At 39.5% G+C, this 14009-nt stretch overlaps 1 protein-coding gene across 1 annotated transcript in view; it reads left to right on the plus strand.

The window, feature by feature from the left end:
* DAB1 (DAB adaptor protein 1) overlaps positions 1-14009 on the plus strand; it is a 193385-nt gene that overhangs the window by 154042 nt on the left and 25334 nt on the right. Inside the window, exon 9 of the mRNA XM_063138477.1 lies at positions 9219-9275. Coding sequence (XP_062994547.1) covers positions 9219-9275 — 57 coding nt within the window. The remainder of the gene's footprint in view (positions 1-9218; positions 9276-14009) is intronic.

The following is a 14009-nucleotide window of genomic DNA, read 5'->3' on the forward strand; positions in this document are numbered from 1 at the left end:
TGGGATGTAAACACTTGTAATAGTAGGTTGGATTACAGCCTTTGTTATAAACATTCTAAATGCAGTAATTTCAATCAACAATCATAAGCTACATAAAATAGTTATCATAAGGTAGCTTCTAATAAAAGTCTCATCAGTGTCTAGATTAGTCAGAGAGCATAAATGGGCTTAATCTGGGAAAGGCGGTATAAAGACTGTTGTTTTTAAGAATGATTTCCTGATCCATACACATTAATGAGATTCCTATTTAACAGTAAACAACTAGTACACAGAGGAAGTTTAGACTACAAATCAAGTTGAGTAGAATTAACCTGAGTTGATCAATTCACATTTTGATTATCTGAGGAAGTCCTTATTTTGAAACAAATCAACAAGTGATCAGGAATGTTAAATGCTCCTTGAATAGTTTATGTTCAATATAAACTGATTTTTACACATTCACTTGTTTATAAATACATTTAGCCACAATTCAGGAATAATTGTCACTAGTTAACTGACCTAAGCTGGGCATTCATCTGATAGTAATGAATGTGTCAGCTGTGAGATTTAGGGAAGGGAGAATGCTCTCCATGGGGGGGGGGGGGATTACACTTTTTACAACAGTGCAGTAATAGTACATCAATGTTGCCACATAACATGAAGTGCTGTTCTCTGCTGCCATTAGTTAGTGTGTGAGTTCAGATGTATGTTCGGACTCTGTTGAAATAATTTGCTAAGAGCAAAGGTGTGTTTTTAAGCTATATCCCTCATTTTAAGGTACATACCTCACATTACTGTGGTCCATTTAAACACACACACACACCCCTACACACCTACCTACCTACCTTCTGTGTAACTAGGCAGCTGTGCTGGAAATATAGATTCCTACTGTGGATATGGGCAGTAAACTAAAAAGGAGCCTGTTATCAGAAAGGATTAAGAGAGAGAAGTCTATGAAAGCTCTGGCAAATGTCCCTTAGCTGCCTAAGCATTTTCATTTTTAAGCCATTCACTCCTTTTGTCTGTGACCAAGTGGCCAGTACAGGTGGCATGGCACTAGTATTAATACAGGGTATTAGTGACAACCTGGCATTAATCCATTAATAGATGTAATGACAATCCACAGTTTATGCAAGCCATGGTTGGAGTTCCTGGTTTATTGACACCAAACAATAAAGTTGGTGAGCCTGGTTGGGTTCGGATGTACAAACAAGCCAGAGATAACCTAAACCATAGTTTAGCATTATGTGCAAATGTTGCCAGTGTATCCCATTCTAAGCATCTATTAGTGATGGCAGCATTCTTAAGATTAGGGCATAATTGTGTTTGTGCTTGGATGTTTTAGACTTAGCCTCATATATAGTGCTAAATCTACATTTAATAAAAAGGGAAGTTTCAGAAAAAGCATACACTCCAAAATGGAGAGTTCCTAAGGGCTTAGGAAGCATTGGAAGATTTTTAATAGAGACAGCCTTGTTCTCAGCTTCCAGAGTTTGCATTTCAGAGATGTGTCAGTTTTAAGAAGGTTTTTTAATAATGCATTATTGAGTTGAGAGACAAAGCAATTAACTACTTTATTAGATTTTTGAAGTAGCGTCTCTATCCATTAGGTCAAGACAGTGAAGTTTTGATGATTTGTTCAAATGTTTCCTGCTGCCAAGATCTTAAGAATTAAAAATTTCATTAATTGCTTAATAAACTATTCAAAGGCTTGGGGGCCTCACACAGAGCATTTCCTAATATTAGCAGTAGTTGCATGATGGATATTCAAAGCCTCCATAGATTCCTGAATATTTTTTATTATTATTACCATTGATCTACCAAGGAACACTCACAAACTACAGGTGGGAGGGAGCGCAACCCTTTCCAGGACAGGTCCCCGAGTGAGCTTTTTATTGACCAACAACATCTCCATCTTTAATGGGCTTAAACTCCAATTGTTCACCCTCACCAAGCCCATTATTGTACTCTGGCAACATTCAAAGTCTTTGACTGCTCCTTTGGTGTTAGGTGGTGAAAAATAATAGAGCTGGGTATCATCAACACCTTATGCCAAAGTGCCAAATGACCTCTCCCAGAAGTTCCATGTAAATATTAAATAACAAGATAGAACCTTGTGGGATACCATGGGAATGGTCATGGGGCCAAACTAATCCACCACCATCACCTGTTGGACATGGTCTGACAGAAAAGAATGGAACCACTGCAAAACATTACCCCCAAAAAAACCAGCACTTCCATGTGGTCCAGAAGGTTGATGATACCAAAAGCCACGAGGTGGTGCAGGAGAACTAATAGGGCTGCACTCCTTCCATCCAGTTCCCAGTGTAGGTCATCAACCAAGGCAACCAAAACAGTCTCAGGACCATATCCTGGCCGAAAGCCTGATTGAAATGGGTCCAGATAATCAGTTCCATCCAGATATTTCTGGAGTTACAGCTTACCAGCTTCTCTATCAGCTTAGCCCAGAATCGTGCATTTGAGAATGGGCTACAAAGGCAATGTTACATACATACACTAGGGTGACCAACTGTCTGATTTTGCTCTAACAGGTCTAGAAATCCTGCCCCCCCCAACAGGGGTCTGGGGGAGATTTTAAACTCCCCCAAAATGTCTGGGAAAGTCGCGCCTGAATGGATGCGCTATGGCGTTGGCCAATGAGAAGCCTGGATGAATGTGTGGGAGGGACTGTGAGGGCTTGTTTACATGTTTCTGGAAACGCACCCTCCAAGCCCCTCCTATGCGGGCAAGCCACATCTGCTGGGCACGATGCGCCCCTTCACTTCACTGGGGCAGCCACGCTTTCTGGGCTTTCAGAAGTGCAATTCTAGATGTGCTTGCTTTTGAAACAAGTTTTGTGGTGCAGAGAAGTGTGCATCCAGATTGCCCTCTTTTGTATCTGGTCATGCTAGGCAGGGCTCCTGCAGCTTTAACTATTATGATGAAGAGGAAATTTAACCAGGTGCTGCACACATACAAAAAACACCTGCTGAAATTTCCTTTTCAGTACAACTGTTTAAGATACAGGAGCCCTGTCCTCCTTTTCATACAGTCAAATTAGGAAAGGTGAGACTATGGTCATACAGTGAAGGATTTGCAGTAAGAACAGATATTTGAAGGAAGGGGGGATGTACCACACGTAGTATAGCAAAAGCTTCAAAGTACAGGAAAAGCTACAAAAGTAGGAGTCAGTGAAGTTAATTTCAGATTCATTGAATGTCTCACTTGTTCTTTATTTCAGTGATTTAAGCATTAAGATGTTATGTAGAACAGGTTTGTCTTAATTGTGTGCTGTAAAATCAGACATGTGACCAAGGCTTTGTTCAAGTGGGCATGCCCCCTTTGGGCTAGAGCTGCCCTCTCGGGGCCGAACATGTCGTCCTCCTTTTTGGTTTTGAAAATACGGTCACCCTAACATGCACTTATCCACCTCTGCTGAGAGCTGCAGCAATCAAAACTGGTTTTCTTTTATGACGGTATAGAGTAGATTGTTTTTCAAGTTGCCAGGGAAATTTAAGCACAAGAAGAATTCAAAACTCAGTTTATATATCAAAATCAAAGAGAAACAAGCATCACAACTCTGGCTCAGAGCTGAGCCAAAGAGGAATTCCAGGCCTACCCTAAATCTCCAAAATGGCAGCTTATGAGTAAAGGATAAGATCTGCCAGGACTTCTCCCAGCTGTGTGAAGCTGTCAAATATCTCCCACAGTTTCTGATTGTAATAGAGTTTTGATTGCTGTGCCCATGAAAACTGTTGATGGAGAAAGTGTCTATGCAGACAGTTGGTTTCCGTATCAGCTGTTTTCCTAGGCTCAGCCTCCTTATCTTACTGTTCAGTCTAATGTGGTGAACCAACAGATTGAACAGTGATTTAAACAGCACTTTTGCATCTCTGAAAACCACTAGTGGGGAAGTCCCCACCCCCATTAAGGACCCATTTGCTCCAAGGTTCCTTCAGATTTGGTAAGTGACTGGGCTGGAATGCAGTTCCTCAGGTCTGCGACAACTTTAAATGTTTTATTGTTCCTTCTCACAGCTTGTAAAGAGATAAGGGTCGTAACCTTCCTATTCAGCCTCCACAACTTAAAATCAAGGGTCTGCATCAAAACGCTGTCCCTTTATCAAGAACTCCCAATGTTGTGATGTTATATATATACTGCCTGATGTTTTTTCAAAGAAAACCTTATTGCAATATATTTTTGATAACCCAGTAAGGAGTTGGAATTATGATAAAATAATTACCTTTCATTTTATTATTTAACTAGCTGTACCCTGCCACGCGTTGCTGTGGCTCAGTCTGGTTAAATTGAAAAGAAAGAAAAGACAAAGCGGATGTTTCTAATATGTTTAATTTCACAATGCTTGTGGATATACAATATTTTTAGTTGTTCCATTGTCTGTGTAGATATAGAGATTGTCTGGTTTGCCGACTCTAGCACACGCAACATATAATTGTCCATGTGAGAAGCAATCTGTGTCTAGATCTAAACCGCACAATTCTAAAGATTGGCCCTGAGCTTTGTTGATGGTGATTGCAAACGCCAATCGAATTGGGAATTGCAATCTCTTAAATTGAAATGGCATATCTGTTGGAATCATAGGAATGCGAGGAATGAGGACATCTTCACCTTTGAAAGGTCCTGTCAAGATTGACCTCCGCCTATAACAATTGCCACTTCGTCTATAGTTGGAGCATTGAATCTTCGCACATGTTCTCCAGCAGGCGTTTTGTCAGCATGAATAACAATCTTGTGTGTATCAGATGGCATCATGTCAATTGCTGTTTTGAACAAATGTACTAAATTGTTTTTTTCGTGAAGTAGCTGTTGCAGTTTTGAAACGATGGCCCTTTTTATGCCGGTATAAATTCTGCAGCGTGCATTCATTTCATCATTGCCATCACCAATGAAATACATTTGTAGGAATTTATGTTGACTATCTTGAAACAGAAGGAAGGAGCCGGCTTTATGATAAATTTGTCCTTTGACTTTGAAAGTTGGCATAAATGGAGCTGTGATGATTTCTGCGCCGAACGACGTCATTTGGAAGCATGAGTTGTATTTCCTGATGTTAGATAGGAAATGCTTTGATTCTGCGGTATATCCGGCAAGCAAAGTTTGTAATGGCTCTGGTGGTTCTCCAAGTTGAGGCAGTTTAATTTTTCCAGCAGCGCAACACATTCCTTTTGTTTCTCCATTAAATTTAAGAGCCTTGCAATAAGGACACATTTCAGTCATAGTGCCGATGAGAACATGCCACCTCAAACTATAATCATCAGCTGGGTTGTACCGGAATGCAAGGCGCTTGTAATCGTGTGATTGTTTACCACGGAGTCGTGTTTGACGCTGTTGTGCTGTTTCTCGTTGACGTCTTTCAGCCACTCTCAGCCTGTCGCGTTCATTCTGTTGAGAACAAAGCAGATCTGAAGTTGTAGAATGTGATTGCCGTGCTCGCAATCGTGCATCCTCAAGTCTGGCTGAACGTTGCTTGGCTGGTTCCTTGGCACGTATTTGAGGCATTCTTTTTCTTTTTTTCTCGTTTGCTGATGCCCGTTCTTCCTCAGTCTGATTTGCAATTTCTCGTCGCAGTGCTTCCGCTCTGCGAGTATGACGACCTAAGTGTGATCTTCTGCGAGGCATTATTTGGATGAAGTAAAGCAGATTGTTTGGTTTTTAAAAAAGGATGTTTTTATGGTGAGGAGGTTAGTGGAAACTCCTGGCAGTTACCTTTCTTCAGAACGTGTAACTGTCACAAGTGTGACATCTATATTCACTCAGCCAATTGCAAGAGAACATGCAAATAGGAGAGGACGCAGAGGCAGTGGATTGGCCTACTGGTTGGCGATGTCACAATGATCAGCAGGACTGGTTTTGAGGAGGCCTATTTCTTCGATTTTAAGACAAACTTTTGACCCCATAGAGAACATAGTTACATAACAACGCTCACGTATTCGAATGCAACGTTGTGTCAAAATTTCAAAGCAATCGATGAAGAACTTTCGGAGATATAAAAGCATGTTTTTACGGTGAGGAGGTTACTGGAAACTCCTGGCAGTTACCTTTCTTCAGAACGTGTAACTGTCACAGGTGTGACATCTATATTCACTCAGCCAATTGCGAGAGAACATGCAAATAAGAGAGAAGGCAGAGGCAGCGGATTGGCCTACTGATTGGTGATGTCACAATGATCAGCAGGACTGGTTTTGAGGAGGCCTATTTCTTCGAATTTAAGACAAACCTTTGACCCCATATAGAACATAGTTACATAACAACGCTCACGTATTCGAACGCAATGCTGTGTCAAAATTTCAAAGCAATCGGTGAAGAACTTTCGGAAATATCACGACAGTAACGAACGGTCTTTTTCATTTTTATTTATATAGATATGAACCTACATTTTTTTGTTAATCTACTACACTGAACTAATTTTTATTATACACCCCCTGTACTTTCATCCCACACAATTTCTCTGCTGTCTAAGACACCACTGTTATTTCCTTAGTTAATCCACAAAAGACAAAATTTCTTACATAATTCTTTGGCATCTTCATGTTTAATGCTTTCTAAAAGGACTGGATGTTGCCACAGTTGGACTGATGCTGAAATGCGATAGAACCTTTTACACTCTGTAGACTTGAATGTAGGTTTAATATGAATATCATATTAAATTCTTCCAAAATGCATACACATCATCCATGGTATCCCATTAATGGTTCTGGCTTCAGTATTTATTTTTTGCTGATATAATACTGCTGTATTTTCTGGTGCTAGTTTTTAGTATATTTTTTAATGCTCTTTTAATTGTATGCCGCACTGAGAATTCCATTAGGGACAGAAACGCAGTGTTTATGTCCGTAATTCTAAATCTTTATATGCGAAGATAATCTCAAGAACCAGGATGAACCGTGATTCAGTCCTTTAAACAAAGCACCAAACTAAACTAGAGAGTACTCTTTGTGTTCTTAATGACTGTCCCATATTTAGACTGACATTAAATTCACCACTTGTCAGCTCCTTTATATTTCTACTTTCCTCTTACCAAGTGGCAAATGCCATGGTAATGGAGAAATTTAAGAAACCTATATGGTGCATTTTGTTTTAAATATTTCTGCATTTAAATCTTCTGCCATTTAAAAGATTTATAACCTGGCTCTTATGGGAAGATACAACTTTTGTAACGAGGCTTAATACCTCCCTGGTAGGAAGATTAATGCTCATTCCACCACTTCACTTTTCAGGCAGTTTTTACAACATGCTTGTATGTTCATTACTAAGCTGTAGAGTGTGCGTGTGATCTAGGATGAGACAGATTTTCAAGTAATTAAAAGCAGCCTTTACATTTCCGCACAAAAATCCACAAAGACTTCGGTTCTATAGAAGAATCAAGCAATCTAGTATCTTCCCATACTTCTGGTTGTTTCAAGCAGCACACAAGGGACAGGAGAGTGGATTGTTTGCTCTAATTGGAGGAACCTTTTGTATTGAAATGTCTAAGGAGGGATAGACACACGGGGCCAAATATTTGCCCCCAGTTAGTGCAGTGTAGCCGTGTGAAATCTCTGCTGAAGACTTTTCCACGGTCTAATAGACACTAATGGCTCGCCCTTAGGAAGCTTCTCCTCGGCAGCAAGCGATGCAGAACGAGAACTGATGGAGGATACAGCCCAAGTGCGCCATGATAATTGGACACTCGGGACATGCTGTGACACAACAGGCAACTCTTTTTCTGGGAGGTCCTGCCATGACAGAGTCAGGTTGTTGCTAATGGTCTGTTGAATACTGCACACATGTTTCTCCCATGTTATGCTGTTGTTATTTCTCCAGACAGCTTCATAAGAGCAATCAGTGCTGTTTCAGCAAGACAGCTGAGGTCGCACTGTGACGCAGCATGACAGTGGTGAAGAATTGGTGGGGCAGCTGGAGCAATCCTTAAAAGAGAAAGAAAAGGAATATAAAAATGATTTTGTTTTGGAGTTTGAGAATCTCCGTGACACGTCATAGAATAGTATATTAGTGTCCCTCTAGTTTCATGATTCACTGAAATCAGGTACTAGTTATCCTTCTTTACATAATATTTTCTTAAAGTGAGTTCATAATAGCAAGGACATATTCTTCTGTTTGCTTTATTACCAGTAGAACAATAGGAAAATGATTCCCAAATGGTGTGTCGGGAACCATTGATATCTTACGGGTGACCAAGAGGGCGTATTGATTGGGCACAATGAAGCCCAAGGAGAAAAAGATTTGACAGTCCACTAACATGTAAACTCTTGGTAAAATATATCAAAACCACCAGGGGTACAGGAGAAGCCTCTAGATTTTTGTTCATTTGTTACACTGTCTTTGGAATTGTTATGCTTTTTAAATGAAAATGATTCTCAATCTTGATATATTGCTGCACTGTGATGATCTGGGGAAAACATACATGTCACAAAACTGTCTATGGCTAATCTATATATCTTTACATAGTTGCCCTGCAAGAAACCCAGATCAAGTATGTGGAGTGAAGTAATACTTATGTTCACTCTAGTAAAATCAGGAATGAAATTCATATTGATGCTTAATTTCAGGAACACTGCTTAAAATTGTTGCATATCAATATCCCTATCATATTGGATTTTTTTGTGAGAGGATATGGTGACTGCTATGGAGCTTTTTTTAACCCAGTCTATCATTATAGGTGGATTTATTGTATAATAAGCCCATAATGATAGGTGGAATGTGTGTGGAGGGGAGCCTGGCATGTTGTAGGATACCAGGAGGGTGCAATGTATTTCTCTGAGCTCTGTAGAAATATACAATATACCCCTGTAGTATCCTTATCAATGGAAACCTGGCCATCCACTCTCAGACGGTGGGTAGGATTTTCACCCACTGTAATGTCCTCAACTGTGGGTACATTATGAGCAAATTATGGCCATTTATATACATGAGGTAAGGTAAAGGGGTGCCCTTTACACACACACACACACACACACACACACACACACACACACACACACACACACTAAATGGGTGAGCTACAGCTTAGGTTCACTTTCATTGTATCTTGGCACTGAAACAAACCGATGTAATTAGATTATCACTGAGGTAAGCAAAAGTATCTTACTAAGAAACTACAGAATAGCTCTTGTTCAGAAGTAAAATCAATAATTGTTGAAGTCATCATTGTTGTGCTCAGCAGTACATGCCATTTTCATAAACAGTTCACTTTCATTTTCATCAATCATGCATTACAGCTGGAGAATGGAAACCTGTTGTTGGACATAGATGAAAATCTTGATAGAGTCACTCAGGTAAGCTAATTCTCTGTAGACATAGATGAACTCACCAAGAAAAATGGTTAGCAGAGTCTATGAACTGGCTAAAAAGAGATTAATTACAGTTACTACAACTCTACGATATTGGCAGTAAATACAAATGTTTGTTTATAATCCAAATATCGAACACCCAAGTTAAGCTGCTCTTTACAAGTGACATACTCAAAGCTCAGAAATCTTGTTGGATACTGACCTGTGAAATAGATGAAAATGAACAGAGATTTCCCCTAGGGATGGAAAAATCTGTCCGTTTTGTGTTTTTTCTGAATTTCTCATTTTTCCAATCTTAAATTCATGTCATCCCATTTCTAAATTAGTTTGCAGGGATTTTTTTAAAAAGAAGTCCACACAACCATCCATATGTATTTTATGTGCATATGCACATTGTTGTATACACTTTCCCTTATATGCATTTTTGTACATTGTTTACCCTAATATATACATTTTTGTGTACACTTTCCCCACATATATGCATTTCTGAATGTATTTTTAATTGGACAACTGCATCACAACATTTTGAGAACTGCTAATATCAAAGTATAACTATACTTAGGTTTTGTGCATTGATTCAGGATTTGTGAGTTAGGCAAGTTCACATTAGTTAAAATGTGAACTGGACAAATTTCTCCCATTTTCCTACTTTCCCCAGTCATTGTCCAAGGTGAGACCCGGACATAGTCCTAAAATAAAGCAAGTCAAAAGCCAAAGATAGCCAAGCCCAGATCTTCTTAATCAAAGTTTCCTGTGTAAATGGGATGTTTAAATTTCTAAAATATGGGATATAAATTAACTTTCCTTTATGAATTTATCAAGAAAGATTCAAATCTAAGAAAAGACATTAACCACACATTCATACAAGTGGTTTGGATTAACTGTTTCATTGAAGGAAACCATGTGAGGGTGTTGGCTTAGCCATTAATGCTGTCTTCTCCAATTGTTCTGGATAACAACTTTCAGGATTCATGATCATTACCCATGCTGGTTGGGGCTGGTGGAGTTGGAATCCAAAACATCTGGAGGACAACAGGTTCAGGAAGTCTTCATTATTGCATAAAGTGTACTGCTAGCATGTGAACTTCATTGACAAAGTATCAAAATGAAAAACCTAGGGAAATCCTATACTGCTTCTGCACTCCCATGTTTCTGTTGTGCTAGTGGGATCCACTACTAGCACAACAGGAAGCTAGTGTACGGCGACCATATGAAAAGAGGACAGGGATCCTGTATCTTTAGTGGTTGTATAGAAAAAGGAATTTCAGCAGGTGTCCTGACCTCTTTTGGATCTGGTCACTCTAGTGTAGCTCCTGCAGCTTTAACTGTTGTGGTGAAGAGGGAATTTCACCAGGTGCTGCGTGCATACAAATGACATCTGCTGAAATTCCCTTTTCTGTACAGCTGTTAAAGTTACAGCCCCATCCTCTTTGCCTTAAAGTCAGCCTAGCACCTCCTAAATCAAAAACCTGGAAACGAGCCAAAATGCCTTTTCTAGAATGGGAGCTCCATTCTGCATTCTCCACTGACCTGACCTGTTCCGGAAACAAGCATTTTGGCTCATTGTCACTTAAGGGTCCACTAGCTTCCTGTTTGCTACCAGTGGGTCCTGCTAGTGTGCGGGCAGCGTTGGATACACAAAATTACGTTAATTTTCAGTACACACTGACAAGAATACACTTCATACACAGAAAAATCCCACAACTAAGGTTTCTTCATGGTTCTTTATTGGTACAAAGGCAATTTACAATGTGAGTAAAAAGGAGGAACACTGCCCCAAGGAGCGTGCTTGAGAAAGAGAGAAAGACACATACAGAGAGAATTGAGCATGAACTAAGATGATGTATTGTAGAAAACGAATGCAGTTTGATTTTTGTATCCTTATCAGTAATAATGCAATGCTTCTTCTACTGTGTTAAGACCTCATTTACACTGCTATGTTTCAGCTCACTAAAATTTTTAAAAAGAAGCTTTTACTAAATAGAAATAGACTTAGTGAAGAACACTGAGGGCAATGAAAGATCTAGATGTGAAGTCATCTGAGAAAAAGCCCAAAGAACTGGATATGATTAGCCTGAAGAAAACACCTGACTTTTCAAAAAGTTAAAGTGCATTTCGTAGGACAGGAACAGCAGCTCCCACCAAGAAAAGAATTGCTCTTGGTCCATTCCTATGTGTTCACCTCCAGAATCAGGCTGGAGCTAACTGCTGGCTTATAACCTGGCCAGGATTACCTAGAGGCATTGTTTTTATGAGCTATTTGTGGCTGTCCAATTCCCATATTTACAGAGACACTTCATCAACATGCAGCCATCGCAGGAGTATTTTCCATTAAATCAAATTCAACAGAACCAGGCGATCTTTAATGTACATTTACTTCAAATAAAATATGCTCTTGCAAAGAAAATTATTAGCTTCGAAAAAGACCATTTATTTATATTAGCAAAATGAATTTTGATCAGCTTCATTATCTGCATGCTAATGCAACTCCTCAAATTGCTCATCAGTTTATCATATCATCATGTTTTCTCTGCATCATTCCATAAAATGTCTAATAATTCACTATGCAGATACAATGATAGTTTAATAGTTGCACCACATTTGCAAATCCACTTGTAAGTTGAGTATGCTAGGACTCTGGAAACTACACAGTATGCCACCAAAAGCTAGAAAGATGCTTAGCAAGCTTATTTAACCAGATTTGTTTAATTTTCAAAATTATTGCTGGATGTTCTTGTAATGGCCAGGATTAATTGAATTTCAATTGAAATCTGTGTTGCCTTTCAGACGTACTCCACACAATAGGTCCTTTGCCATTGAGGCTACAATTTTTATGATAATTGTAGGAGGTAGGGGTGTTTCAGAGAGAGAGAGAGACCATCTCAGAATGGTTCTCTAGCTGCTGAGCCTTCTTAGAATAAAAGATTAACAAGAAATCTAGCTTTATCAGAATATCCTTGGCTTCCAGAGGCTGAAAAATAATCCCTCCCATGATAATTGGGAAATTTCCTCCTTGCCATATGAGTGGATTTGTTACACCGCCTTGACACATGAGGAGCACAACCTTTAAAATGGGTGGCATCTTATTAAATAAGTGCTATCTTTCAAAAGAAAATCTTCCTCAACTTTCTTGCCTGGCATTTATATGTGGAATAACTAGTTGGTTTCCCTTCAAATTAAGACAATGCAGGTGCTTTTTCTTTTTTAAAGGACTTTGGGCTATAAAAGGGATTTAATTCATTATTATTTTTTCATTTCAAGAGCCTGTAATTGGAGTTACTCCATGCTTTGAAGGCACAGAGTTTGAGGAAGGCTTTCTTGAGCATTACAGTTACTTTGCAATTCTTCCCAATGAACAGATCTGTGTTCTGCTTTAAAGCTCCTTTGACTTTTTGAATATTGATTTGAATGTTTGGTTCTATGAATCGATATTAGAGGTCCACGAGTGAGATTATAAATATTTGTAAATTCATTAGTTTGCAATGATGGCTGGTTTGATGCCTGGCCACAGCAAATGCCTGTCCTGCCTCTGGGACTGCTAGATGTTCACATATGAGTGTTCCATTTGCAAAGCACCTACATGCATATAATCCAATGTATGTAAGTCTAAATCATGCCTCTGATTCCCAGATTTAATATGGGATTACCAATTTGCACCCGATGAGACCTTACAACACTATATACTGTGCTGATGTTCCTGTGTGGCTAAGAGTCCCCAGTTCAAAAGTTACTGTTCCCAAGAACTCACAAGCACATTGCTCTCTCTCTCAACCTTCCATATCTGCAATATGGGGATAATGATACTAATACAACTACCATACAGGATTGTTTTATGGATCATTTATGTAAAACACATTGAACATTTGAAAGTGCTATGTACATTCTAAATATTATTATACAACCTGCACGGCATTTTCCTGCCTGCAGAGTTGTTAAAGGATCTGTGCCATTTTAGGAACAAGAGGACTTGTAAAATCCTAACTTCTGCAGATATCCTTCTGACGAAGAAAAAAAAACCTCTACCCGTTTGTCATCAGGCTTCACTCTAAAATCTGTGAGCTGTTTCACAGGTCCTGGATGAAAAACTAAATGAAGGCCCAATATTGGTCTTTTTAAGGCAAGGTTCACTTTGAGGTGTCCAGAGTGCCCAGTCTTTCCATAGTGCCACTTCCTGCTCAGATGGCACGGACAATCTTCTGACATTACTAGCAGGGAAACTTTTGGATAGGAAGGAGGGTTATTTTGGAGCTCCTCAGAGCTCTGTCTTCAGCAGGCTTTAAAAATTGTTTTGATTGTATATATTCCCCTCCCACTAGTAAGAGGTTGGGTTTGGTGGCAACTACAGGTCAACAAGACCCTTCCTCTTACTTTCTGCTCACTTTCTGTTCCTTGAATCAGTTCTGTGGGAGGTGAGACTCTTATTACACCATCAGAATCCAAGGACACTTGTGCCAACGGCAAACTTTCCCCAAATGCTTTGGAGGCTGGAACGTGAGCAGCTTATGGCTAAGGTGTTTATGGGCTTAGTCCCCATGAAGTTGGATAAATTAATGGAAGGTACCCTGGGGCAGAAGATGGTGGCTGATGGAGTTCAATCACCACTATAAGTGCCAGAACCACTGTCATGAACACTCCATATCCAGCCAATACTTATCTCCTGCAATAACAGTTCCCTTAAGCATGGCCCTTCTGTTGTGTGTTCCTGGTCCCACTGTAGGA

This window comes from Elgaria multicarinata, chromosome 1, assembly GCF_023053635.1.
Source record: "Elgaria multicarinata webbii isolate HBS135686 ecotype San Diego chromosome 1, rElgMul1.1.pri, whole genome shotgun sequence".
NCBI lineage: Eukaryota > Metazoa > Chordata > Lepidosauria > Squamata > Anguidae > Elgaria > Elgaria multicarinata.